The sequence below is a fragment of the Zosterops lateralis genome (genome assembly GCF_965231275.1).
Source record: "Zosterops lateralis genome assembly, chromosome: 24".
Classification (NCBI taxonomy): Eukaryota; Metazoa; Chordata; class Aves; order Passeriformes; family Zosteropidae; genus Zosterops; species Zosterops lateralis.
The window spans coordinates 4,474,737-4,502,621 of record NC_139784.1 but is presented as its reverse complement, the minus strand read 5'-3'; the positions used below and the strand labels follow the sequence as shown (position 1 = coordinate 4,502,621).

Genomic DNA, 27,885 nt, shown 5'->3' with positions numbered 1-27,885 from the left:
AAATGCTGTAGTACAAAAGAATAAGCAAACAAACAAACAAGGAATCCCAGAAAACCCTGACAGAGTCAGAAATACTACCTGACACCCTGTTGGTCAGGGTGTTGGAAACAGTCCAAAGTCAGCCCACCCGTGGCTCTGTCATGGGTCGTGTTTGCAGCAGAGGAGCCGTAAATAGCCCGGCCCTCGGAGGGGACGCGCCGGAGACGCTCTCCAGAGCCAGTGGAAAATCTGACAGTGCTTTCCACACTTGACTGGGTTCCAGCAAAGCACCGATAGCATGGGGGGCCCTGGGGTTTCATGGAATGGTTTGCATGCAATGGTTTGCATCCAGTCCCATCCCCTTCCATAGGCAGGGACATCTTCCACTAGACCAGGTTGCTCCAACCTGGCCTTGGACACTTCCAGGGATGGGGCAACCACAGCTGCTCTGGGCAAGCAGCTCCCCCCGTGCTGGGACCACAGGGGTGTTCACAAGAATTCAGCTGTGGAGCCACAGTGGCCACAGCCAGTGGGGAAGTGGCCAACCAGCCCAGCACCCCCCAGAGTTTGTGCCAAGCCCTCTGCTCTGAGAGAGGGAGGGCTTAGCACAAGCTCTGCAGTTGTTATTTCCCTAAAAACACACAAATTCAGTGAAGAAAAGAAGTAAAGACACTTTTATTAGACAAATATTTAAACAAACAAACTCAGGACAACAAGACAAAACATAGAAAATATTTACATAGTGAAGGAACAGTGCTGGAAAAATGACTCCAGCTCACCTGTGTTGGGGGGTGGAATTAAAAACTCATGTATTTTAGTACTGTAAGATATTTCAAGAGAGATGTATAAATTTTAAAAGGATTTGGCATATTCTAAAGTCAGCTTTAACACTAAAATGACCACAAAGTATCAAATAATAGGGAAGAGGGAAGTGCGGCAGCACTCGCTGGGCAATGGCTCCAGTGCTCACCAAAAAAAGGGAAGTTCCTGTTTAAACAAATCTTAACTTATTTAAAACCAAGAACAAACGAGCTGTGTTCACCTGTAACAAATTTTCTGGAGTGGCTCACATTCAGTGCAGATTTCCTAGGCTGAGATGGTCTTTGGTGGGAGCTCTGGAGCGCTGCTGAAGGCTCATTGTGAATCTGGAGTTAAAAATTTTCCTAAAACCTCAAAATGTATCGTCATCAGAGGACTCCAGGTACTGGACAGGTTTTTTGAGGCGGCCAGGCCTGGCACGGGGCTGAGCTACAGGGCTTTGATCGCCGGAGTCAATGGTGAAGGAGTTGTCCTCTGTCTTGGATTTCTGGAGGGAAAGCAGGAAAGGAATCATGGATCTGAGCATCTACAGGGAACACAATGAGCACCACATGCCTGCTGTGCCATGGGGATGGTGGGTGTTTGAGGTGGTGGGAGCAGACCAAGGATCCGGGGTGTCTGACCCTTATGAGGGGAAGGGTTTTAATTCCAGAGGGTGGTCGGGCCCTGACCAGGGTCCCAAGGGAATGGTCACAGCCCCAAGGCTGACAGTGCTCCAGGAGTGTTTGGACACTGCTGGGGTGTCCTGTGCAGGCCTGGGAGTTGGACTCTATGATCCCTGTGGGTCCCTTCCAGCTCAGAATATTCCATGATTCTATGACCTCCCTCTTCCCCATTCCCCACACCCAGGTAGAGAGGTTCGACCTCCACCAGCTTTTCCTGCCAGAAGAACCCACCCCACGCTCCACAGTTCCCTCAGTGCTGACGGTGTTGCACAAACCTTTGATGCAACAGATTTGGCAGCCTTTGAGCCAAAATCCGAATCAGAATCCGAAGAGCTTGGCTGCCTCTTCAGAACCTTCCTCCCCTTGGCGTTGTCACCCCCGGCGCGCAGGGGTCCCTCCTTGGCTGCTGGCTTGGGTTTGGGTGCAGCCTTTTTCTTGGCCAGGATATCCACGATGGAGGGCTGGTTGTCTGGAACAGAACACGGTGTTAAACCCCTGTTTCGCTCCTCTCTCGTTCCCAGTTTGGGAATGACTTCCAACAGAAACAGGCTCTGCGCTGCCGCGGGGTCAGCGCACGGGTCGTCTCTGTTTGAAGCTGGGTTTTCTAGAAAGATCCCTCTTCCACAGATAGTGAGGAATGAGGTTGTTTATCTGCTCAGTTCCGCTACATTTAGAGGATCAAATTAAAGCGTCCCCAAAGCAATTGACAGACTATTTCAGATTGAGTAGTCCTGATCTCTCAAGGCTCTGTAACCCATCTCAGACCTCAAACTCCTGCACAGGGAGGAAGGAATTTCCCAAACACTCACTCATTCCTTCTTACCTATATTTTCACTTTTGAAAAGAGCATCTTGAAGCACAACTTCCAGTTCAGCTCATTTCAGGCCATTTCTGAGTGATAACATGCTTTCTTAATTTAGGAGTGGAAGTAACACTATTTTCCTGCTGGTATCAACACTGAGTTGATTCCATTTGGAATACACAACACAGTGTCAAAGTCTGGCAGTTGAGTTTAAAAAACCCCGTGTCAAATGCTGGAGCTGGATGAGATGGATCCAGCACTGAATAGATCAAACTACTCCCCAAAAGCTTGCCTGCTGCAAGGCAGCTTTCCTTCCCAAAAAGACACGAAGTAGGACATTGACTGCAAGACACAAATTCCATTCGGATTATCCCTGCCAAGTATTACATAGCACTGTAGGAAGCATTCACTTTTCCTGTTCCCAAACTAAAATTCCCTCCCTCCAAGCATGTCCAACATGAACTAGAACATGATATGTTTGGAAACAGACCTCAAACATGACAACCAGAGAACTTCTGCCACAAACCTCAGATCTTTGCTGAAATGCAAACTCCAGTTGCCCAAGCCTTGGAACGCCAAGCGAAATCACTCGGCCTGTTTCCCACAGGAATTATAATTGTTCTCTAGAACTTGATGTTGCTGAGCTGCCCTTACCCTTGGTGGTGGCTCCGGCCTTCTTGGCTGCAGGAGGTTTTTTGGTCACAGCCTTGGTGCTTGGCACTGGGACGGACGGAGCTGCAGGATCCTGGCTCACCTTGTCCTCAGGGACATCTTGGACTGGAATGGGATAAGGAAAGCAGAAAGTCAGCTTGAAACAGCCAAGTTATCCCCTCTGCTCTTCCCTGTGCACTGCTGAAGGATTATAGAGCAATCCACGTTGGTTTAGAGGTCTCACACTTACCAGGGGCAGCACTTGGCTCTGCCTTTTTCTTGGGAGCTTTTGCTGCTTTTTCAGTGGTTTCCCTGGAAAACAAAACCCCAAGTTTTTAATTCGGTTTATGATGCACTAAAGAAGAGCATTAGAAAAAAAATCCCTTTTAATTTCTGTGTAGCATTAAAGCACTACTAATTTCCAGTGATGATGGAAAAATACTCACTTGGGAGCAGGTTTGGGCTTGGGAGGAGCCTTTTTCTTAGAGTTTGTGTCCGATTCAGAGTTGCCTTCACTGTCACCCTGGAATTCAAACTCCTCATCTGAGCTGGAGTGATTCGAGTCCGAAATGACAATGGACTTGACTTTGGCTGATGGAAGGACACAGATGTGTTATTTTACACATTTGGCAATATGCAGCTCTGTTTCTTTTTCAATATTTTAGCTACAGCTATTAAAAAATAAAGATCTGAATAAAAACAAGCAGATGCTGAGACTGCCAGGGAGAAGATTCCAAATGAAAAGTGTGTTCTGTCATTTGGAGTCTTCCAACCTCACCCACAACACATTTAATTTGCCAAGACAGTTGTGTAATTAAACCTAATAGCCATATTTCTCTAGTCACCCATTTCTGCTTTTCCTTGAAAATGTGCACAAATGGTAGAAATATTTAATAGTTTCAGACAGTAAAATAAAGAAGCCTTTTCAAGATGATTTCTAAATGCGATCTGAGGCTCTGGGAGGTCCCTAAATAGTCTGTTCCATTTTCTCCTCCACAAGAAGGACCATCCCTCTTCCTGCATCCATGTCCTCACTCACCTGCTGCCTGGCGAACCACTCGCTCTCTTTGAGGGGGTGCTTCAAAATCAGACTCTGAATCAGACCCTGAGTCAGACCAAGGGTTTCGTTTCTTGGTCTTCTTTATTGGCTTGAAAGGCAGAGTGGCCTGTCTCTTAGCTCCTGAAAAATATTGAGAGGCAGGATGAACCAGCAAACTTCCATGTATAGTTCAGGTTAAGCTTAGAAATACACTGAATTCAGACAATTCTGGCTTAAATAAAGAGAAATAGGAATCTATCCTGCCTGACTGTTATCCAGGATCACTTTCTCACCTAGTTTTTAAACTACTGATCCTAGGTGTTGCTCACCACCTTCAGGAAGAGGTCAGATAACCAAACTGACAACCCTTTTCCTTGGAGGGAATAACATCAAAGCATTTACCTTGCTCAGGCTTCAGCTTCTGTGCTAATCTCTGCTTCAGGCCTGCAGACTCCTTCTCTCCGGATGTGTTTTCATCCTGATTCTCATCAAATTCAGTTTTTTCACTCTGCAGATGCAAGCAGATACCAAACAGTGAGTCAGCTCACACAGAAGTGGCACATGGGGTAATGGAGGAAGGAGCAGCTTATTTTAGCCATGTAAAAGTTAGTGGTACAAGAAACCTGAGTCTGTGAAATAAACTGTGTGTAGAATTGATTACAGACAGGATCTGTAAATTGGACAGGATCTGCTCCCAAATCAGGTGACTTAAAAGGCAAAATCCAACATGAACAAAAACAGGAACTCTGGCCCCACTTCTGAGCACTCTGGTCCTGCTGCTGTGTGCTGGCTCTGGGGGGATGGGGACACAGGACTGGACAGGGTGGGATAAAAACAAAAGTGAGTTATTTGGAAAAACTTGTTGGGTGGAATCATGTGGAGGAAAAGAGTGACCTTTGTGGCTTCCAGGGCCAAACAGGTGAGGGGATTGGTTATATCTCTGTTGGAAATAGTGAATGGCACAATTTCAACTAGTCCTATAAAAAGAGTTCAATCTTTTTTATCTCCTTGATATGGAGAACAATGATGGCATTAAGTGGGTGAAAGCATTGCTGGGAATGCAAAGGCTGCTCTGGAGAAGGGAATGTACTGGCTGTGCTTCCTGCCTGCTAGAGGGTTTATCAAATTCCCAAGACACCTGGAACAACCTTACTTGCATCTGCCCCCTTTTCTGAGCTACCAGCCCATCCCTGGCACTGCAATGTGCCAAAAATTTCCCTCTAAGCCATCTCCTGATACGTGAGTCTGTTCTCCTTCAGACTGAGACACCTCTATTCTCCCAGTGTTTCCCAAATCCTGAGGTCCTGTCCCTCTCCCTGAACAACTGCTTCAACAGGACAAGTCCAGCTAACAAGGACTCATTTCTTTAGGACTATACTGAAGAGGATGTAAAGGAAGATCAAGCATTTGGAATGTTCTTTTTTACCTTTACTTTCTTTTTAGTTTTCTTCTCTGCCTCTGCCCTCATCTCAGGAGTGATCCTAGGAACAACCCTGATGCCATGAGGGGATGGCATTACTTCTGCCAGCTGGGCTTTCTTCACTTTTGGTTTCCCTCCTTTCACCTTCAAAGGTTTGCCAACAATCCCTGCACTCTCATCCTGTGCTTGCTTGGCCTCCACTACCTGCAGAGCATAAAATAACACAAAAAATTTACAAAATTCAATAAAAGGCTGGTGGATAAGATGAGGGAGTTGGTTGTCTGCACTGAGCATCGACATACATCGAGTTCTTCAATGAAGGCAGCAAGGTCTTCCTTCCACAGGTCAGAGGGACTCTTGCGCTTAAGGTCTTCGAGCTCCTTTTCCTAAAGGGAATCACAGATCATAATCATTAGTCACACATCTCAATCCACCAGCCAAAAATAAAACTGTATAACACATAATATATTAAAAGGAAAGGAAGGCACATACTTTGTTATCCCTCTGCTTGCAGAGTTCATCTTTCTTCTCCTTGGTCAGATACCACAGGGGCATGTTCAGCAGGTAGTTGAAGTCTGGGCCAGAGGCTGCAGCTGATTCTTTCTCACTTTCTTCCTCCTCCTGCTCCTCTTCATCCTAAATGTGGATTTGAAGCAAACATAGTCAACAAAAACCCTGACACACACGGGTAGGGCTGCTGACCAAACACGGAAGCTCTTGAATCCTGCTGGTTGAAAAGCAACTTGGGCCTCTCTAAGGATTATGAAGCCTTAGAGCTTGGGGCCAGTTTGGGCATATTCAGAGGATGACTGAGGCATTACCTTGTTTTGAGCCTCCTTCCAAGCCTTCACCGGATCAGACTCGTACCCTCTCTGGATAAGAACTTGAATCAGCTCTTTCTTGGGTTTGTTTTCTGCAAACAGACATTTCAGGATTGTCACTCAGTGCCCACTACCAGTCGCTGTTAGGAGCGACAGATAAGTGTTACAGTTTGGATCCTGTGCTTGTAGCTGCTCAGCAGCCTAGAGAGCTCCAAACCAGCCTTTCCACATCACAGCTGGGACATGTGGAAAAGCCTGAATAAACACCTGAAAAACTCCTATTTAGCAGGTGATTTGTCAGGGAAGCATTTCTCTTGTACCAGCCAAAAAAGTGTTAGTATTTTTGTTTCCATACGTGCATTTCCCCTGTTTTAAGTAGTTTTTGAACTTGGGAAAAAAAAGGTATGATGGTATAAAACAGGTTTTATCATGACAGGCAGGTGGAGAAAGAAACCCTTGATAGCTTGCACCTCATTAGACATCACTCGGGAAATTTATGCTCTAAGTGCTCAACCACTGGAAATGCTTCAGCTGGAATTTGCTCTTTTTTAAGGTATCAGAAGCCATCAACCATGAGACACAAATACAAATGAAACCAGCTCTGGCAGCCTTGGAACTACTTATTACAAAAACCCAAGAAAATGCATTTCAGGGGAATTATTTCTCTTCCTGAGTTCAGTCAGACAGACTCGGGCTGCTGGGATTACTGGGCTGCCTTCAGACACAAACCACAAAGCATCTTATGACACGTTGTCTGGCCGCATCCTCCGTGAAGGCAGCGGAACACAGCCCGGCTTTTACACCGACGGGGAAAAGTTGATTGAAAAATGTGTATGTTGGGAACAAAGATCTGCTTCTTTTTCTAGCTCATGATTCTCAGGTGCTGCTGCTCGAGTATCATCTAGTTTGAACCCCCAGTCCACTGAGAATGTGATTTGGAGTATTTTTGCAGAGAGAGATACAGATTCTTAAGAATGAGTTTAACAGCAAATACTGCCCTTTCTAAACCCACAAATAATTAACTCTTATTTCTACAAGTCAGAAATAAGTGGGAATTATTGCTAAACTATTAAAAAAATTCTCTCAAAAATTCTCACACACAGAGCAGGAAAGCTGCATAAGTATCCCATTGTCATTATTATGTGTATAATACACAGACCAAGGATACTCTGTGAAGCATTTTCCTCTTAGATGTCACCGGAACAGAGATAAGCCCTGGTGTGGTTTGCAAAAGCCAGCCTGGGGCTGAGGGGGTGCTGACAGAGCTCAAGAGATCACCCAGTTCTCCCACTTACAACCCCAGTCACCAGGAACAACATACCGATCACAATTTTGCCATCTATTTTCTCCAGGATGAAGCGAGCCTGGTTGCTCAGCTTTGCAGACTCAGCACCCAGCATCCCAATAAGCCATTCCTTCCTCAAATTGTAATATCGGAGCCGGAGTTCAAAGAACTCCTTAAGAATATCCTGGGGAGAGTCGTATTTCTTGAGAAAGCCGACATGGTCAAAAAGAACCTGGAGGAAAGTAAAAGAACACGGGTGTTATGGTGATAAACTGATTCCAAATCCACTGAAAGTTACCTGTAACACAGGTGTGATGGCACCACCGAATTATTAACCAACAAATTATCAAATCTCAGTGTTGTTCTAGAAACTACTTCAGTTTGTGAGCACAGCAGCAGAGACAGTTTTAGAATTTCAGTGTTCTTGAACATGCACAGTAGAGTTAAGGTTATTTGAATCTTAGAGCTCTGTGCAGGACAAACATCTCGCATCAAAGCATCACACATTGTCAGGAACCAGACGTTCAGTGCCCCTGCTGCTGGCTCAAAGAGCTCTGCAAACTGTGATTTCAGATCATTTTGCCTCCTTCAGGCAAACCATCCACTCTGGGTCCACTCCTAAGCCAGGCTCTTGACCTTTGAAAGCTGATTTAAAACCAGTAACAGCAGAAAAATCAAAGTGAATAGGTTACTGCCAAAGAGGATTTTTGTTTCACGCAACGACTGCAGCTGTCCACAGAGTCTGAGTTAAAGCAAGAAATTTCTTCAGCAAAATCTGTCACGTACCATGGAGTTGCATGTTAAACTTGTTTGGAGTTTGAAGACCTTATGCAGCCCCACAGCTTCGGCTTCTGCTAGTTTATCTTCAGCCATCTTCACCACGAACCTCACCGTGGTGTCTGTGTGATATTCCTTGTAGTCTGTGATTAGAGGGGGGGTCTTCTCAGTCCCATTCAACATCGGCTCCAGAACCTGCTCTTTATATGTCTGGGGAAAGAAACAAAGTCAGACCCAAAACCCTCTACTCTTTGCTTTAAAGAGCAAATTATACATTCCCAGAGCAGATTCCCTGTTTATTACCTGTGTCCATGTTCTGACAGGCAGCTCAGTGATCTCGATGGTTGTAGAATCAAGGATGGACACTTCACCACTTATCACATACTGATTAGGCCCCAGCTCATCTATGGTGCCTTTGAAATTCTTGTAACTGGGAAGCTGAGGAGGAAAAACACTGAATTCAGCTTTGTGTGGATACCTTTTTTTTTAAGCATGCCCATAAAATGCTCAATATGAGCCTAATAAACTAACAACCAAGACATTTGTTTTTAAATTATATTATTTACCATTGGCAGTGGCTCTTCTCCATCCATCAGCCGACGGATATTGTTCACAACTTCCCTGATATCGAAGTTGGGGATCTTACAGGCCCAGCCAGTACCAATCCCTTCAGCCCCATTGACCAGCACCATTGGGATGATGGGCATGTACCACTCTGGCTCCACACGCTGGTTGTCATCATAGAGGAACCTCAGGACGTTGTCATCCATCGGTGGGAACACCAAGCGTGCCAGGGGACTGGAATGGAGAAGGGAATTTAAACCCAAATTCTTGTTACAGGACATGACAGCCATGCAAAAAGAAACCTCTCCAATTTTTATTATCTCACCCAAATTTCTCCCTTTGGTTCTGCTTCCATTTCCATATTCTCTTCACTGATAGCCACGTTTCCATAATGGAATCTAAGCACCTGAATCTCACTTCAATTGTTGCTACTCAGAACATGCAAGTATAGCCCAAAGTTTTAAAGGAAAAATCCAATTTGTTTTTCATTCTAATTGCTGTAATATTGAGTCCTTTAAGACAGTAAGAGCTCTGGAATGCTGACCTGAGCATGGTGAAGATGTATCGAGGGCTGGCAGAGTCCTTCCCTCCATGCAGCCTTGTGCCAAACTGACCGATGGGCTGGAGCAAGTTGAGGTTGTTGCTGCCCACAAAGTTCTGAGCCAAGTTAATGATGGTCATCATCAGTGCAGCCTGCAATAAAAGAAATGTAAAGTTGAACATGCAGTATGGTTCAGGGGATGGACAAAGTAAGGCAACATTCAGACCAATAACTTAATTGATATAGAGGATAAACTCAGTTGATGAAATACTGGAGGAAACTCAAGGAAAATGTGTCCCAAGACCATCTGAAATGTTCTAGTGACACATGTCTCTATTGGTGACCTATCTCTCTACCTATTGCTGCCTACCTGCTCTGAAATCTCCAGTGAAAGATTCTGTCAGGCTCCATAGAGAACCTTGTGGTAGTGCTTAACTTGTCCTGACCCAGGCAGAAAGGTTATTAACATCTGTCTAAGTCCATCACAAATTAAGTAGGGTTTTTTTTCTTGTTCCACTTTTTGAATGAACTATGCTCCCGTGAAGTCCAGACAGGACAGGCAGAGTGACCAATGTCAGATTAATTGATACTGAAGAATTAATTGTGGAAACAGCTAAACAGCCACTTCCCTTTGGTGTACACATTCAAACATCTAATTCGGCTTTAGAGGCATTGTAACTCATACCAACAGAAGGGTTTTTGCCTTTCCTTTAAGGTATTTTGCACACCCAGGCAGGTTCTTACCTCACCGTGATGGTATGAGGACATCTCAGCGACAGAACCAGCCAGCTGAGCAACCTTCACCTCCCGCTTATCGTTTCGTTTGAAACAGGTGAACAAAACTTTCCTCTGACCTGGCTTCAAACCTGTATGAGAAAAGAAAAGACTTCGTGGTTAGAATATGTGATGGACTTGGCTTCTGCTCTCTAGAGCTACAAGATCTACTTATACACTTAAAGATTCTGTACCAGCTGAGTAAGGTACTGGCAATAATACACTACAAAATGGACAAGACAGCTCATCCAAAGATGAAAAAAAACTTAGCAAAATACTTCAGGACACTGACCCTGAAACCTTAGCAGGTTCCCTGGCTCTGATGTGACATCAAACACCCATTTCCTCAGTTCTGGGGATACACCAAGCAGAATCATGACTTAAAAATCACTTACCATCAACCAGTGATGGGATTGATCTCTCGTTATCTGAGTTTGAGAACAGCACTAACTCCTTGTTGATGAAGTCATTGTATGTCAGATAATCAGTGTTTTTCCCATACAGGTATTCCTAAGAAAAACAGAGAGAGGATTGTCTTAATTTTAACAGGGCTTAATCAGTTTCTTGGCTAGTTTCACTGAAATGGGAACTCCTTGTAAGACCAGATAAATCCAGCTCAAGTGATGACACCCTTTGCATGGCAAAGGAAAACACTTCCCAGGATGCATTTTTCTCCCCATTTGGGGGGAAATAAAGACTTAATTTGCCTCTGCTTGTGTTATCATTTTCCTATTGATACAGTAACTTGAAAGATGAGAGTTAAAAATGAAATTGACAGTCAGATAATTGACAATGAGGCTACACTGATAAGATGAGAGAAGAAGCCGCTCTGCAAAATCCTGACACATTTTCAACGTCCTGTAATCCGGACCTGACTCACTGACTGAGCTGTGTGCAGCTCTGGCATGCTGGGATGAAGCTGAGAACAGCCCCAGGCAGAGACTGGAAACCAGTTTCCTTATAAACATAAACCTTTTACCTCTGGCAGACCGTGCAGCTTCCGTTGTCTTCTATCCTCCATGAAATTAGTCAGCCACTCCTTTCGCTCTTCTATCTTCTTCTTGCTAAAGGCCTGGATGTTACAAAATGAAAAGTAACTCAATTCCAGAACATTCTGTGGTTGTGCACTATTGGATCACTTGAGAAAAAGGAAGAGCTTACCCAGGAGAACAACATGCTAAACAGGCTGATTTAAAAGCCCAAGAAATGCAAGAAAAGGCTTCTGTGGCTAAACATATTAAGAGCATAATTTCCACCACTCTGTAGAAGACAGAGTAGTTAGGTTTAAATTTATAGATTTTTAATATAATAACAGAAGACTGAAACAAATTTGAGGGGAAATTAGTATTTTGGGGAAAAACTTGATTTTTTTGCATGACCAGCTAAGGTGAAGTTCACAGAAATGAGGACTGTTTTAATCCACTGTTTCGCACTGGGGGAGGAAGGGAAGATCTAACTTGGAGAAAACTGCAGCAGAATACTCAGAAAAATATTCAAGGAATATTTACCATTGTGTCTGAAAATGTCAATTGGTTTGTAGTGATTAGTTTGTTCTGAGCTATATTTAAAACCCATCATTAAAAGGGTACTCTTGCCCTGAGGTCGAGGGGCAGATTCGCTGCTCCTGGTTCAGCTAAAGCTGTAGCCTTGGTAACACAGAGATTGTCTCCAGCCCAAAGGCCTCGAAGAGCATTTTAAGAGAAAATACAGAGCACTCTACAAGGTGAAATACCAAAGGTAGTAAGTCAGCAATTAAATCAAGTGTTAGTTACCAGGGTGATCGCAGCATCATCTTCAGGCCCAGAATATTTGAAGCCAATTCGGTGTCTTGCCATATCTGCAAAGTATTCTTTGGCCTCCTTTGATGTGCTGGTACCCAAACCTGCAGGGACAGGAGAGTTAATCCTAATGACTTTTTGCCTAAATTAAGTTCCAGTTCAAAGAAATATTTTGCTATGCCCAGTTTTTGTGACGCATCATATGAACATACAGTATGAAGATGACATCCTGAAAACTTAAATTACTTCAAAACAAGATGTATCACAAAAGCCATAAGAATTACAATTGAGTGAGCAGTGGCATGTAGAAGTTTTGGATTCTGTCTGTAATTCCTGTAGGTATTTGAAATCTAATTGGAATACCACAGGAGGGAAGAGACTTGGAGGACACCCAGTCCTTTCTGCAAAGCAGGATTGACTGCATCGAATCATCAGTGCTCTGACTTGGATCAGTTTCACCATATTAAGTTTTTACAAACCTTTGTAGTACTTGATCTTCCATGAGTTGTAGTTCTGTGTACTGGATTTCCATTCTTCAAACTCAGGAATGCTGTAGAATGCAATTTCTTCTTTGTTTTTAGTGGCCTAGAATGGACAAACATTTTAACTGTGAAATGAAAGGCATTTTTGGATAATGGATCCTCAGTCATTCACCTCATCTTCCCCCAGCCCTCACCTTTATGATGGGAGTAATGAATTCCTCCAAAAAATTGTGTCTTAGAAGAGATGGCCAATTGTGATGGATGAAGTTAATCAGCAAACCTTTGATGTGTGATCCATCCTGATCCTGAATTATAAAAGAAAGAAAACAAACCATATTTTATCATGGAATGATGGAAATGACAGTTGTTGGCTTAATAGTAAATGACTGTAATTCCAGCTAACTGACCCTATTAACTTTCACCTCTAAAAAAGTGGCCATGTGTTAATTGCTGAAAATTAAGAGAAACAGAAAATGTAGATTTTTGGTGAAAAAAGGTGTGAAGGACTGGTCAAGGACTTTGAATCAGCAGACTGGAAAGACAGTGTTTAGCTGTTTGATGTAACTCACCATTTTACTTTTTTGTGGCTGAAAAGACATTATGACCCACAAAAAATGTAAAATAGGAAAAAGAAATACAGAGAATTGGGTAAACAATAGCAGCAGTTAGAGAATTATTTTCTTCCTATCTTTTTATTTAAGTGCTAATTGTTATCCTCTCCCAACTTTCAGTTTTAATGAACCTAACCTGATCTGTCATGATCATAATCTTTCCATAACGAAGACTTTTTAAAGATTCTTGATCTTCATAATTCTTTTTATATTGCAAACCCACAATCTTGATGATGTTGTTGATTTCAGCATTTTCCATAATCTGAAAGAGATCACACAGAATATAAACTTGTCTTTCAGACTCAAAATGTAGCTCAAGAAAGTATAAAGTTTTCTGTAAGTGAATAATTGGCTGAGTTCTGTCCTGCTGGTGTTTTTTACTGTTTAGAAACTTGTAATTTCTAATGGTTAAATTACTCTAGATAATTCCAAACATTTTCCAATCCATAACACAAACATTATCCCCTCAGGCAAATCACTGAACAGGACTTAATCAATATTCCTACTTAACCAGTGAGGCAGGCTCAAGATGAGAGAAGACTCAGGTGTTTAAGACACTGCTCCCTTGGAGTTCCAGTGCTCCAGGTGCAGCTGCACTGACTCATTGCACAAATCACACCACACCTTCCAACACGTAACTGTAACCATTTTCCAACCAACCTGCTTATGAGAAGCTTCCCTGACATTGAGGATTTTCCCACGAAGAGGAAATACTCCATATTTGTCTCTACCAACCACTCCCAGACCAGAGACAGCCAAAGTTTTGGCTGAGTCTCCCTCAGTCAGGATCAGTGTACAATCTAGAGAATTCTTGCTGCCTAAAAAAGAAGAAAATCGAGTCAGTTTTCTACTTAAGAAATGAAATCCAAGGCTGCACGTTCACGACTGAACAAGTAGAAATAATCTTTTAACGCGTTTTTTTTGGCACTGCACACGGTAAATGGGGATAATCATAGTAAATGGGACTGCAAAATGGGAGTAAAACTATAATGACAGGTTTTCTCTTCTCACTTTTCCTTAGGAGACAAATCTTTTGTTTAACAAACAAGTTTTAACTGTTTTTGAATGAATTGGTTACAAAGGACGTCAAACACTTACCAGCATCGTTGGCATCATCCAGTTTAGGAACACCCTTAATCTTGGAGTGTTTCACAGCTGAACACTTCTTATTCAGCTGGTTCTGAGCTTTAAATTTTACCCAATTTAGGATACTTTCAACAATGCCACAGCTAACTGCCTGCAATGCAAAACCCAAATGAAAGTTGTGAGAAAAGTCTCAGTAATGACAGAAACTTTGTTATGTACTTTTTACAGACACCTTGACTGTCTGTGTACATCAGAACTTACACCCTTAATGAATTTTTCACTCAGTTTACAGGTAGAGCCGAAGTTCTTTGACTGCAGAGTCATGTTCTCCTTCGTCTGAGAGTCAAAGGTTGGGTTTTCAATTAAGGCATTCACAAAAATCCACATGTGGTTCTTCACCTGCAGTTAAATACAATAAGGATCACAAACTGTGCAGACTCAGCTCACTAGTCCATCATACAGTGAAGGAACACTTAGCAGTGGAATTTTTGTAAATATTTTGTTAATTTTGAACAGCTAATGAACACTCATGAACAGTGTAAGATGATTTGGGATGTCAAAGAATTGGCATTTCTCCACCTCAATAGGTGTTATCTAACAGATATTGAGGTTTAGTGCATCTACACTGACTTATAGTGACTACAAAACACATTGCTCAAGCAAAGGGAAGTTAATTGGCCTAAACTAGACAGTATTAGACTTCTGTAATTAGCAATCTTATATATAGTGTCTATAAAATGGAAATATATTATTAATTAATGCAGTTATGCATTAAGCTGAAGTTACGATTTGCAGTAATGCTAAAGTTGTGTTTCCCACCTGTAAAATTCTAACATTGTACCTGGAAAGGCTTCACTCCAACTCCATTTTTGTTCTTCTTTTTCACAACATCAATGATTTTGGCCACGACCTGGTCAGCCACATAATCAACGTGTCTGCCACCCTGAGGAGAGAATGGGACAAGGACTTGGGACTGAGGCCATGAAAACCCACAAAACTATAAATAGCTATTTAAAACTTTAAGCACATCCTTTGCAACATTAAAGTATTTTTCACTAATATATGTACACTTACAAATAGCCAGGAATATTTAATATTGAAGAATATGGCATAACCTTGACTAAACACACTAATGAGTTACCTTTGTGGTGGCAATGCTGTTAACAAAACTGACTTGCTGGAAGCCTTTTTCACTCAAAGTCAAGCACACTTCCCATCGGGAATTGACTTCTTCATGGATAACTTTAAGTGCATTCCCAGTTTCATCGACCTTATCCTTCAGATAGAGGTCCACATAGCTGCGGAATCCTTTCACCTGCAGGCAGATGAGAGAAGACAACGGGTTGATAACAGCTCCTATAAATACTTAATTCACATTTCCCTGCAAAGCAAGTGCAGAAATCCCTCCTGCACGTGTTCATTTACTCTGTGTGATGACAGGAATGGCCTCAACAGAATCTCACTGGGTTAAATGGCACAAAAAAACCCACAGATATTTGTGTTTCTTTTCAATGCTCACTTACAGGAAGCCTCTGGCCATTCAGGAAAACTTTGACATCCTTTGTGGATCCAGCAATATCATATGCTCTTCGAGACATCAGTGCTACAATGTCCTTATCCAGAATAGTCATTTTGAATTTGGACAGATCAGGTTGGAAAGTAACACAGGTGAAATCATCTCCATCAAAGTGTTTCAGCTTCATTTCTCCAGCCTTTCCCATATTGTCTGTCCAGGTCTGAGGAAAGGAGCCTCGGTAAGTTGCAAGTCAAACACACACAAATATCTACCTTAGCTTTTAAATGCAGTAAGATGGTTTATGTGTTTTAGATACCTTTAAATTAAACAAAAACTCTGGTTAAAAACCAGATTCTGATGCTGTCTGCTAATTTCATTATTCCCTTGAATTATATTTTGTGGGTCAAATTTACTCTAATCACAGTGAACTGACTGCAAGGTGTGCCTAGAATTTTGAAACAAAAAACTGAGGGTCTTATTTGAAAATTTCAAGTATAAACTGCCTGGAAAGAAAAGTGCTCCTACCTGCTTGAATAACTTTTTATATTCACGACATCCAGTTTCCACAGTAAATTTTGTGCTGAATATGTTGCACAGCTTGGCTCCATAACCATTTCTCCCCCCTGGAATTAGAAGGAACACAGACTTGTGTTATTATCTTTGTCCAAAACCATCTAAAAGAATCCAAGACTAACTGGAGTTTGTCAATGTCAGCCAAAGACAATGGTCAACAAGCAACAATATTCTACAAGCTCAGTACACAACCACAAACTTTGATTTAATTAAGGTTTAAGAGATTATTCAAAGACAATTTTCCCTGTTCCCATGTTTGCACTGTTATTACGATTAAACAGAGCACAGAGACTTCTCTGACAGATTCAGAATGTAATTTTCATAGAACCACAGAATGGTTTAGGTTGGAAGGGACCTTAAAGCCCATCCAGTCCCACTATTTGCTGTAGGCAGGGCACTTTCTACTAGCCCAGGTTGCTTCAAGCCCTGTCCAACCTGGCCTTGAACACTTCCAGGGCTGGGGCAGCCACAGCTTCTTTGGGCAACCTGTGCCAGGGCCTCACCATCCTCAAAGAGAGGAATTTCTTCCATATATCTTACCTAAATTTCCCTCCTTTCAAATTTCACGCTGCATCAAGGACCCCCTTCCTGCTTTTTCTAGTTTAATCACACACACAGAGCTGCACAGAGATATTAGTGCATATTTAAGCCTTCCCCACCTGTGACTTTCTTCTCGTTGTCATCGTAGTTGCTGGATGTCAGCAGCTGTCCAAAGATCAGAGCAGGCACATAGACCTTCTCCACTTTGTGTTCGACAACTGGGATACCTTTCCCGTTGTTCCACACACTGATTGTGTTATTCTCTCTGGGGAGGGAAAGGAAAGTCTGCTTTTAAGGCTGCAAATGGCTGAGCTGTGGAAGAAGTCACCAAAAGGCTCTGGGGAAAGGCACCATTTCACCAGGAACGAATCTGTGCTCAGCAAGTGCAGCAGCTGCCAGCAGAGGGGGGACAGGCAACGCAGAAATGCCCAGATCTGCTGCACATGTCGGCTCTGAAATGGACCCACACACAAAACCCTCTGCCTGTGCTCCCTCAGGATGGGAAGGGAGAAAACAACAGCAACGAAAGAGCAGCCGTTTCCCCAGTCAGCTCTCGGTAAGAGACCAGAGGACTAAGCAGAGAGAAAGACTTTCACAACTGGGGAATTAAATTTGGGCTATCTGGGACCAGCCCCACAGCAGAGCCCTGCAGTATCCCCTCAGCTCTGCAGAACAGCTGAAGGCAACGAACAACAACGAAAACAAACTTACACATCAATTGTGACTTTAATGCACGACATATTTTTATCTCTCTGCTTGTTGTCTGCGGCATTGACTAAAAAGGAAAGAGAATATTGGTTTTTTATTACATTCTCAATCAAGGGAAAACTTGAGCTATTAAGTGTTCCAGTAGAATGAACACAAAAACTCACTATGGTGTTGCTAATAATCATCTCAGCATGAAAATATTTTGCAAATTACAAAGAGGAGTACAACAAGTTATCATGGAATTATGAAGGTTGGAAATGACCTCTGAATTCCTCCAGTGCAACCACTAACATAAAAGGGAGATTTTTGGGCAGAATGAAATCAAGTTTGTAATTGGATTTTTGAAACTTTTCTTTTTGTTTGTTTCCCATGAATGGCTTGCTATTAAGCAGTGCTAATAAATTCTTGATAATTTATGTTTAGTTCCAGTTTCTTCCATTCAACCCCCGTTAATTACCTGTCACTCACTGACTCAACGGATCTGTCAGCTTACCCAGAATCTCATCAAAGATTTTGTACAAGCCAGGCACAAAGGTCACATCTCTGCAGTTGAGGCCAATGCCTTCATCATAAACCCACATTTGCTGGAAAAAAAAAGAAGAAATTTGTAAGTGCCCAGGTACAGCGCCCCTTTTGTGCCATCCGTTGGTAAAGCAGGTGTTTTGTGGTTGATAAGCAGACGTTCTGTGCTTTGTAAACAGCTGCTAATGACTCCCTGCTCCTACCTGAGTGACGAGCTCCACGGAGCCGATGTAGGTGTCTGGCCGGAGCAGGATGTGCTCCAGCTGCGTCTTCTTCTGGTAGATGTGCTCCACACTGAGCTTCTTGGGGCCATCGGGCTTGTTCACACGGATGTTCTCGTTCGCCGGCTGTTGGGGGAGAGGCAGCGGCGGTGAGGGGGGCGAACAAAGGGAACATGAGGGGGCCAGGCCGGGGAGTGGAAGAGGATCGGGCTTGAGGGGGATGAAGAGAACCAGAATCGCAGAGGAGCAGGGAATCTGAGGAGAGGGAGGGCTGGAGAAAGGGCCGAGAGAGGGGCCCGGAGAGACCCTGAGGGGGCTCGGGGAGAACTTGCGGGTGCCCGGCGGGGGCTGAGGGGGCCCGACACCCTGAGGGGACGGTGTGGCGGCGGATCACGAAGCCCCGCAGAGTCGGGGGCAGGGGTCGCAGGACGTACCCGGAGAGGCGACGGGGGCTGCGAGACCTCCATGGCGATGGCGGTGGCGGCGGTGGTAGCGGCTGAGGCGGCGAGAGCGGCTGAAGCGGCGATGGCGGCGCCAACGTCCCCTTCAAACCTCCGCTCGTCCCGCCGAAACGGGCAGCCAATCCCCGCCCGCGCCCCCCTGCGCTCCGCCAATTACAGTGCGGGAGCGGCTAACACTCTGCCCGCCCTCCGACTAATCAGAGGCCGTAAACGCGTTCAAACCGGCCAATCGAAAGGGGGAGCGGCGAGATGGGCAGCAGTATTGACCAATAGAGGAGTGAGGCTGCTGCTTGCCGTTGCTGGTGGGATGTACTGGTACTTGCGGGGATGCACTGGGAAGTCCCGAGCGCGCACTGGAATACACTGGACAGACCCTGTGGACCCACTGGGGTACTGCTACACACTGGGACCCATTGGAGTGGGACACTGGACAGGTCGGGGACATGCACTGGGATATACTGGGAATCACTGGGATACTCTGAACAGACCCTGGACACCCACTGGGATACACAGGGAAGGCCTCAGGAACCCACAGGAATACACTGAGCAAGACCTGGCAACCCACTGGGATATACTGGAACACACTGTGTTCTGGGACCAAAGCACAGACCTCACTGACGTGGAGACCTGTACCAGGGTGTTCCCTCCCAGTTACTGCCAATCCCAAGGGGACTGGAGCCCACTCCCAGCCCCTCCAGTCCCTGTTCCCATTCCCGGGTGTGTCCCCTCAGCGCCTTGCTGCAGCTGGCCATGTCCCCCAGAGCAAAGCATGGTGTCATAAAACCCAGTATTTTTTTATCTTTATTTCTGGGTGGTGACAGTGTTGGCTCCCGTGGGGGTGGGAGGTTGCAGGCACAGCCTGGCATTGCCCCATGGCACAGGGATCCATGGGATGGCACAGCTGGGGCTGGGCATGGCACAGCCTGGCTGTGGACCTGGTGTCCCCTCAATGCTCCAGCACAGCTCTGACACCACCCATCGTGCTCCCAGGGATATTCCCCAGCCACACAGGATTCGGGCAATGCCTGGAGCTCGTGCTTGGGTGTCACCGTTGTCACCACATGTGCCGGTAAGGAAAAGCCACCTCGACGCAGAGCACGGCCAGCGGTGTGGAGCAGTTGTGGCGGTGCCCAGCCAGCAGCCGGCCCTGGCCCAGGGCAGTGGCCATGCCCTCGGCTGTGCCAGAGCTGCGCCAGCCCTGGCAGTCCCACCGGCGGGCATGGCCACCCCGTGGTGTGGAGCCGTGCCACGCTAGCTTCTGGGGCCTGTGGGTGGGGATGGGGTGAGAGGGGCTGAGGACACCCTGGGGCACCCCAGCTCTTTGCTCCTGCACTTCTGCAGGGAGGGACCCAGCGCAGATCCCCCACTCCAGCTCCCACACAGGACCCTGTGTCCAGACTCACCACAGGGGATCTGTCAGGACATTGCGGCCATTGAAGGAGTAGATGGGACCCTGCAAGGCAGCACCAGACTGGCCCCCAAAGAGGGAGCTCCAGGACTTGGCCAGCAGCTGCCCCTGCAGAAAGAAGCTATGGTGCTGAGCCAGGGGAATGCCCTTGTCCCCAGCATGTGTGGGCAATAACATCCTCTCAGTTCTGTCTGCTCCCCAAAACCCCTGAGCATGGCCCCAGAGCAGGACTGGGTGAGGCGTCCCTCCAGCTCATGGGGGCTGTGAGACTTCGCTACCCACAGCCCCCTGGGGACGGGGTACCTGCCTTCAGGTTGATGATGGGGAGGGTCCTGTCTGTCCTCTTGACGATGGACACCAGGTGCTGGGTGGGGGCTGACAGGAAGGCCCGGAAGGTGCCGTAGAGCCCGGCCTCCTGTGACTGCCGGTAGCACTGCAGGTCAGCGCCCCGGATCCCGCTCATGTCACCGGACAGGGGCACGTTGAGGGCAGCCAGGCGGAGCTGGGGGTGGAAGGGAGGAATTGAGGTCTCTGCTCCCCCCTTCCCAGAGGGGGTGCAAGCCCCTGGCAGTGCTGGCCAGGATTAGGGGTCCCCTGGGCACCTCTCCCATGACTGGCCACTCATCCCCACCCTGGGGCCAGGCATTCCTTACAGATGGGATCCGTGGGGCGATGGTGGTTGGCAGAATCTGGGGCTGCTCTTGTTCCTCCTCCTTTTGGATCTGCAAAAACACAGTTCAAGTCAGTCTGAGGACACCCATCTGTGTGCTGTGAGTGGGGGACACCCTTCCCAGACCAACATGACCCCAGGCTCTGCTCATGCTGAGCTGGCATTGCCCTGCTGACATCCAGCCCATTCCTATGGCTCATCCCTCCCAGCATGGCCAGACCCTCAACAGGGCTCACCAGTGAGTCTCTTGGAGACTGCATGGGTGACAGCGTGTTGCGACCTCTTGGCTGCACCCTCTTTGCCTCCTGGATGGAAGAAGAGAGAGAACAGTTCTGTGAGGTCTTTCCCCCCCATCATGCAGAGGAGGGCTCTGACCTCTTACAGGGAAGTGAGTGGACCCTGCAGCTCCTGAACCCCTCACCTGGTACTGTGGGGTGGAGGCAGAAGGATCATCACCAGCCAAGAATGAGTTTGGATCCTCCAGCTGTATGAGCAGAGGGACAGGTTAGGAGTATCCTCTCCTTCCTGGGGATCTGCTGCCCTAGTGGCAAATCCAGCCCTAGATCCTTCCCCCCCAGCCCTTGGAGGGATCCCACACGCTACCAGGAGGCGGCTCCAGCCAGTGGGAGTCCGGAGGAAGGCGTTGCTCCCTTCTTGCACATAGACCAGGCTCCCCTCGGGCACAGCACTGCTCGCCTTCACCATCAGCTCCTTGGACTTGAAAACCCACGTCTGGCGCTGGGGGAATGCAGAGGGTGAGGGTCCTGGTGTGTGGTATGGGGCAGCTGGGTGGGTTTGCCTGGGGCCACAGCCTGGACGCACCCGGAGATCAGCACGGGAGTCCAATGGCTCTGTCTGAGGGACACCAGCATCTGGAGAGCCCAGAGATGGTGAGGGGTTACAAGGTGCCCCAGCATAGGGTCTGGATGCATCCCATGGGAACTGGCCCCATAGGGATGCAGTAGGAGTGGGTGGGAGAGCCAACAGGGGTGCCAGGGACCCGTGCTGTCACGGTCCTGGTGCCCAAGGAGAAGGGAGGCATGACTTCAGGAAAGGTGTCTCCAAGGTGGCTGGAGCCCCCAAAACACCTGGGAAACACCCTCACCTGATGGCCAGCTGTGGTCTGCAGATGCCTGTGAGGGCAAACAGAGCCTGTATCTGCTGCTGGGCACAGGGAGAGGGACACCCTTCCTTGTGCACAGAGAGGGGGTGGGGACACTCTTGGGGACAGCGAGGCCGTGGCTTACCGGCTGCTTGCAGGGCTGCTGGGCATGCACGGGGTGCACCCTCTGGAAGCAAAGACAGGCAGGTTTGGGGGGGCCCTGATGCTGTGCACACTCACACATATGTGTGCTCTGGCACAAGGGTGTGCACACCAGTGCTGGGCCTTACGTTGAGGTAGAGGAGACCTGGTGGGCCAGGGGGGCCGGGGGGCCCAGGGGGGCCGGGGTTCCCAGGAGGACCTCGAAGACCCTGGAGTAGAGCAGTGTGGAGATTGGACTGTGCTGCCTTTTAGGGGAGCAGCTGTGACACCCAACTGATGTCCCCCATGCTTCCCACTCCTGTCCCCTCTCAGGGCTGAATGTCCCTGGCTGGGGCAGTGCAGACACCAGCCAGGCAGGGACTCTCACATGGGGGATGATCGCTCCATAAATCTCTGTTTCCTCTTTGCCATCCTGCAAAGGAAGAGGGAGAAGACAGACTGATCTCAGTCCTCCATACCTCCATCCTCCATTTCCACATTTTCCATTCTCCCCCTCTCCTTCCTCCACCCCTTCTGGGCTATGGGTCCTGTGGGGTTGCTGGTGGGGTGAACCATGTTCCCAAGGCTGGGCTGGGGTCCCCTTACCCAGGCCACTCACCGTCTGGTACCTGCTGATGGACCCCCAGGAGCCAGGCTGGCTGCCAGTGCTGGAGAAGGGGAGGTGGCCTGGTTTGCACCCGTGTTCCCCGTAGCAGCACCCCTGGGTGAGGCACACAGAGAGGCAGGATTAGAGCCTGTGCTGTGGTGGTGGGGATGGGGTGTGCTGGGGATGTTTAAGGGTGGCACAGGTGTACACAGGTGTGCCTCTGCATGTGCCATGATGTCCCTCATCCCCCATCCTGTGCCCCATGCCCCAGGGTGAGGTGAAGGGTGTGGGGGAGCAAAGGCAGCATGGGGGGCTTAGGGCTGCACATTCAGTGTGGGGATGGAACCCCCAGCCAGCTTCCCCCACACTGCTGCTCGTGGCTACAAACCGGCTCTCCAGGGTCGCCCTTTTCTCCCTGGAAGGGAAGCAAGAGATCCTGTCAATGCCCAGCTCTGGGGGTCCCCAAGCCTCCCAAGCCCCCCAGGCAGTGCTGTGCCTCACAACCAGGGTATCACCCACCATGGAGCTGTTTGGTGAGGGTGCCATGGCCAGTGCTGTGCCCATGCCCCTGCTCCAGGACCCCTGCCCATGGTGCCAGTGCCCAGCTCACCTTGGGGCCCAGCATCCCAGCCAATCCACGGTGTCCAGCGTGGCGTGAGTCACACTGCAAAGAGAGGGTGTGTGGGGTGACACTGGGGTGCCCCCTCCCTAGGACCCACTGCCTGGGACCCCCTACTCACCCTGTAGTCTCTTGGTGGTCCTGGTGGCCCCATGGGACCAGGCATGCCCGGGGACCCTGGCTCTCCTGTCCGGCCAGGACTCCCTGGCATGCCTGGCAGCCCATATTCACCCTTCTCACCCTGGGGGCAGATGGCACAGGGTGGTCAGTGTGGAGTTGAGCCCGTGTTCCCCTGGGCCCCATAGTGGCAGGACTGGGGAAGTCCCGGGGCAGCCCTGAAGCCCTCTGAGGGTTTGGTAATGGGACTGTTCCCCCAGGGCAGGATGAGGGGCTGATGAGCCCAGATACCTCATCCCAGGGCCATGGACAGACTGGGCTGGGACTCCTTACCTTTGGTCCTGGGAATCCTGGTTCCCCTCGGAGTCCTGGTTTGCCAGGGAGTGATGCAGGTCCTGGGGGACCAGGGGGTCCTTCATGCCCAGGCAGCCCGGGGGGACCCTGGGGCCCTGGGAGTCCAGGTGCCCCTGGGGGTCCATCTGGCCCAGCTGAGCCTGGAGACCCTGGAAGTCCTTCAGCCCCAGGGAAACCAGGTGGCCCCACAGCTCCTGGCGGGCCTGGGGGTCCTGGCTTTCCCTCCCGCCCAGGGGCCCCCTGGGGGCCATCGTGGCCTGGGTAGCCGGGGGGTCCAGGCATGCCGGGCAGCCCGGGGGGACCCGGGGGTCCTGGATTTCCCGCGGGGCTGGAGACTCCCAGCTGCTTGTCAGGTTGGCAGGAGAGAGGAGAGAGAGCAGAGTCAATGAGCTGCCATATCCCATCCTGTGGTCTCCCTATCCACCCACACAGCCACACGTCCCAGTCGTCCCCATCCCCTCCAGTCCCGCCGGGGATGGACCCTGCGGGCATCACCAGCATCACCCGCCCTTTCCCCTGCCCCGGTGCTCACCTCGTTCTCTGATCTCTCAGGGAGTGCAGCAGGCGCGGGGGGGATACGGGCTCCCCCGGCGCCCGGCGGTCCCTGGGGCCCCGGTGGTCCCGGAGGACCTGGGGGGCCCCGGGGACCCTGGTGACCTGGCTGTCCTGGGCTGCCGGACTTCCCTCTCTCCCCTAAGAATCCGGGCTGGCCTCTCTCTCCAGGGAACCCTCGGTCACCTTTCTCTCCCTGTCGGGGAAATTCAGAGCCTGGCTCACCTTCTGGCACTTTTCTCCACTGGAGCCCACCCCGGGCACCTGCTGACTCCCTCCCTCAGGGCCACCTGGGACACTTCTCAACCCAGACCCCAAAACTAGAATTCAAATCCTGAGCAAAAAGAGGTTTGCACCATCGGGATTTCGCACAGTGTGTCCCTGTGGGTCCCCGCACCCCCTGCCCCTCCCCGGGGAGGACCATCGCACCTTTGGGCCGGGAGGGCCGGGGGGGCCGGGGCGCACGGGGCAGACACAGCCGGAGGTGTTGTGCCCCTGGAGAGGGAGAGAGCGATGAGCCGCGGGACCGGAGCCCCGACTGAGGCTCCGACACGGGTGCCCCGCGCCCACCCCTCACCTGGAGAGCGGGGTCCGTATCCGAGGCCGATGGGACCCGCCGGGGCAGCCCCTTCGCCGTCGTCTGTGTGGAGGAGAGGAGGGGCTGAGTGCGAAATCCCTGAGCACCATCCCCATTCCCCACTCCCACCGCCCCCATCCCGTCCCGCCCCGCCAGCCGTGTCTTCCACCGCCCCTTGCCCGGGTGTCCATCCCAGGCTGTCCCTGACAACTCCCCGGGGACCAGGATCGCTCCACCACCTGAATTTGCAGGAACTCCTCTTCCACTGCGCTCCCCTCAAAGATCTCCGGGGCGGCCGTGGGTCGGTGCTGCTGGGACAGACAGGGAATACTCAGTGCAGGGCTCGGGGGGATCCTGGGGGGCAGGTGGGACCCTCCCCCGGTTGGGACTGCCCTCAGCGCTGCTGTGGGGCTGCCCCATGTGAGGGGACACTGGGAGATGCTGTGACTTCTTTCCAAGAGGCCAGAGGGAGCTGAGAGTTGCGCTCGGGTTTGGAGCAGGGCACGGTGCCCAGGCTGGTGTGTGCAATCAGGGCACAGATAAGGAGGACATAACAAGGAGCCTCGCAGCAGCTGGCGTGTTTCAGGAGGGCTGGAGGAGCCAGAGGGGGGCCACTGCCCAGGGAAAAAGCACCTTGCCTCGTGTGCGCTGTGGGGCATGGCCTGAGCCCTTTGCTGCCCCCCTGGAGGGCTGGTCCCGGCGTCGAGGGGCTGTTGCCAGAGGGGGTTTGCTCAGCAGGACCTTCCCCACGGGCTCCATGCTGGTGTCTGTATCTGCAGGAGCAAAGGTTGGGAGGTGGCAGGGCTGGAGGGAGACCAGGGTGGCACAGCACTCCCAGTTCCCAGCACCTGCCACGGCCACAGCAGTGCCACCAGCAGCCCTGGATCCTGGCCCCCCACACATCACCCTCCAGGTGCCCCCTCCATGCTGAGGTGCAGGAATTTGGGGTGCTGCAAAAACCATGTCCCCATCCCACCATGCCTACTCTCCTCCCCATCCCACCATGCCTACCCTCCTCCCCATCCCACCATGCCTACCTTCACCCCCATCCCACCATGCCTGCCCTCCTCCCCATCCCACCATGCCTACCTTCCTCCTCATCCAGGGCGGGGGGCATGGGGCTGGTGCCTGGATCCGGGGTGGTTTCCTCCGAGCCCAGGGAAAACCACTGGGCCGTGGCAGGCTGCAGGCACCCGGCCAGCACCGAGACGATGCAGAGGGTGCGGAGGAGTCGCAGGAGACTGCTGCACCCCATCCTGCTGCCTCGGGGCCCGGCTGCCCGGGATGGGGGTCCTTGGCTCATCCCCCTCGCCTGCGCCGTCTGGCCCCGCGGCCCCGGCACGGCGCCCGCTGTTATCGGCGGCCCCGACACGCCCCTGGCCCGCCCCGCACCCGCACCCCACGGGCCGCATCCGGCGGGGGCTGAGCACCCACGCAGCCAGGCCACCGTCTGCCCTGCCAGCCCAGGGAGAGCAGGGCAGTGGGAACCACAGGAAGGGAGCCAGGGCCAGGAGGAGATGTCAAAATGGATGTGAGGGAGGGTTGGGGAGGAGAAGCTGCCTGGAAATGGGGAGTAAAGCCAGTGGAGGAGGGGGGTGGCTGAGAACTGAGGGCATTGGCTGCAGGTCCTCCCTGAGGTCTGTCCTGCTGCTGGTGTCTGGAGGCAGGAGGTATTGGAGTCCTGCAGCATCTGTGCAGGCACCGTGTCCCAAAGTACATTTAAAAGGCCTGGGGTCTCACTGGTTTCATCAGAGCCACTCTCAGCTGGGGGGCTACAGCCCTCTCTGACCCCCAGCCCCCTCCTGCTGCCCTGCAACCTCTCCCCAGGACTGGGGCAGTTCCAGACCCTGCTGGGGTGTGTGGCTGAGGAGCAGCAGCCAGTTTGATCCCCCAGAGCCTCAGGAATCCCAAAGAATTCCCCATCAAGGGCTGGGGGCATGGGGCTGTCCCAGGCAAGGACCTGGGCTACACAGAGCACCCAACACCAGCACTGAGCACCTGCATGGCCTCAGAGCTGTGGTTGGGGTGGGGGCAGCACAGCTGTGGAGGGCACCAGCCCAGCCCCACTCTGCTTTACAGGATGATGCTGGGACAGGGATCTGGAGGAGCAGTGGGTGGGCAGAGGTGAGGGAACACTGTCCTCCCTGCGTGCCCCACCAGCCGCTGGCGCTGCCTCTGCCTGCAGACACAACAGTCTCCCTGGTGGCACTCTGTGCTGCCAAGGCCTGATAAGGTGCCACAGCCTGAGTGGGGCTGGGCACCTGTTTGGGTTTGGTCTCTGCTGGGACACTGAGTCAAGGCTGATGCCTTCTGTCCCGAGTCACGGCCACAGTGCAGCAGTGCCAGGCAGGGCAGGGGCTCAGGGCAGTGTTGTGTGATGATACCTTGTGGGGCCTGGGGCTGGGGGGTGTGGGGGACATAGATCCTGTTTGCCCCTGTCTTGCCTGCACTTCTTGGTGATGCCCAACACACCTGCATGGGAGAGAGGAGATGGTCTGGAGAGCCCTGCTGGCAATGCCACCAGTGCTGTCACTCAAACCTCAAAATGCCAGTTTAAGCACTAGATGTACTCACCCATGAGATGAGTTTGGGGTTCTCAGCCCAGGCCTTGCATGACAGGCACCTCTGCTCCTCTTGTCCCACCCACAACACCAGGGCCCCCCTGCCATATCCGTGCTGTGCCCAGGACCCCACGGCAGTGCCCACGACCCCCTTGCTACATCCAGGCAGGTTCCTCCAGTTGCCCCAAACCCGATGTTGACTGAGATGCCCCAGGGCACAGCTCGGGGCTCACCAGCCCCGGGTGATGCTCAGGGACTCCCCCGGGTACAGGGGCTGCTCCCCGCCGTCTCCCGGGTTCCCACCCTCGCCCGGTGCTGCGGGGACTGACGGGGCCGTGGTCCCAGGAGGCAGCCGGGGCTTCCGCCCGCTCCCGCTTTTCCCGAGTAGCCACTAGGTGCCGGCAGCCCTCAACCTATCCCGGGCTGTGCGGGGCGGGGGGCGCAGGGCCGCGGGTGCGGAGCCGGGGGCAGGTGGGCTCGAGGAGCCGGCGGGGCCGCCCGGGGCCGTCCCGGACAGACCGGGGCCGAGCCACACGGGATGC

At 50.3% G+C, this 27,885-nt stretch overlaps 1 protein-coding gene across 1 annotated transcript; it reads right to left on the bottom strand.

Moving 5' to 3' along the window:
• Positions 1–657: 657 nt before the first annotated feature.
• On the bottom strand, positions 658–18,680 carry TOP2A (DNA topoisomerase II alpha). Its single transcript, XM_083877502.1, has 35 exons — positions 18,609–18,680; positions 18,157–18,300; positions 17,925–18,015; positions 17,435–17,498; positions 16,843–16,988; positions 16,136–16,233; positions 15,618–15,830; positions 15,236–15,409; positions 14,936–15,037; positions 14,356–14,493; positions 14,107–14,245; positions 13,669–13,826; positions 13,145–13,270; positions 12,592–12,702; positions 12,395–12,500; positions 11,910–12,019; positions 11,117–11,209; positions 10,533–10,647; positions 10,108–10,229; positions 9,367–9,515; positions 8,825–9,056; positions 8,562–8,696; positions 8,268–8,468; positions 7,518–7,713; positions 6,197–6,288; positions 5,868–6,011; positions 5,678–5,761; positions 5,382–5,579; positions 4,358–4,463; positions 3,956–4,096; positions 3,363–3,507; positions 3,167–3,228; positions 2,920–3,042; positions 1,739–1,932; positions 658–1,285 (listed from the first exon to the last, which is right to left on the bottom strand). The coding sequence occupies exons 1-35, from the start codon at positions 18,639–18,641 to the stop codon at positions 1,151–1,153; spliced, it is 4,620 nt and encodes a 1,539-aa protein (XP_083733628.1). The 5' UTR covers positions 18,642–18,680; the 3' UTR covers positions 658–1,150.
• Positions 18,681–27,885: the final 9,205 nt, after the last annotated feature.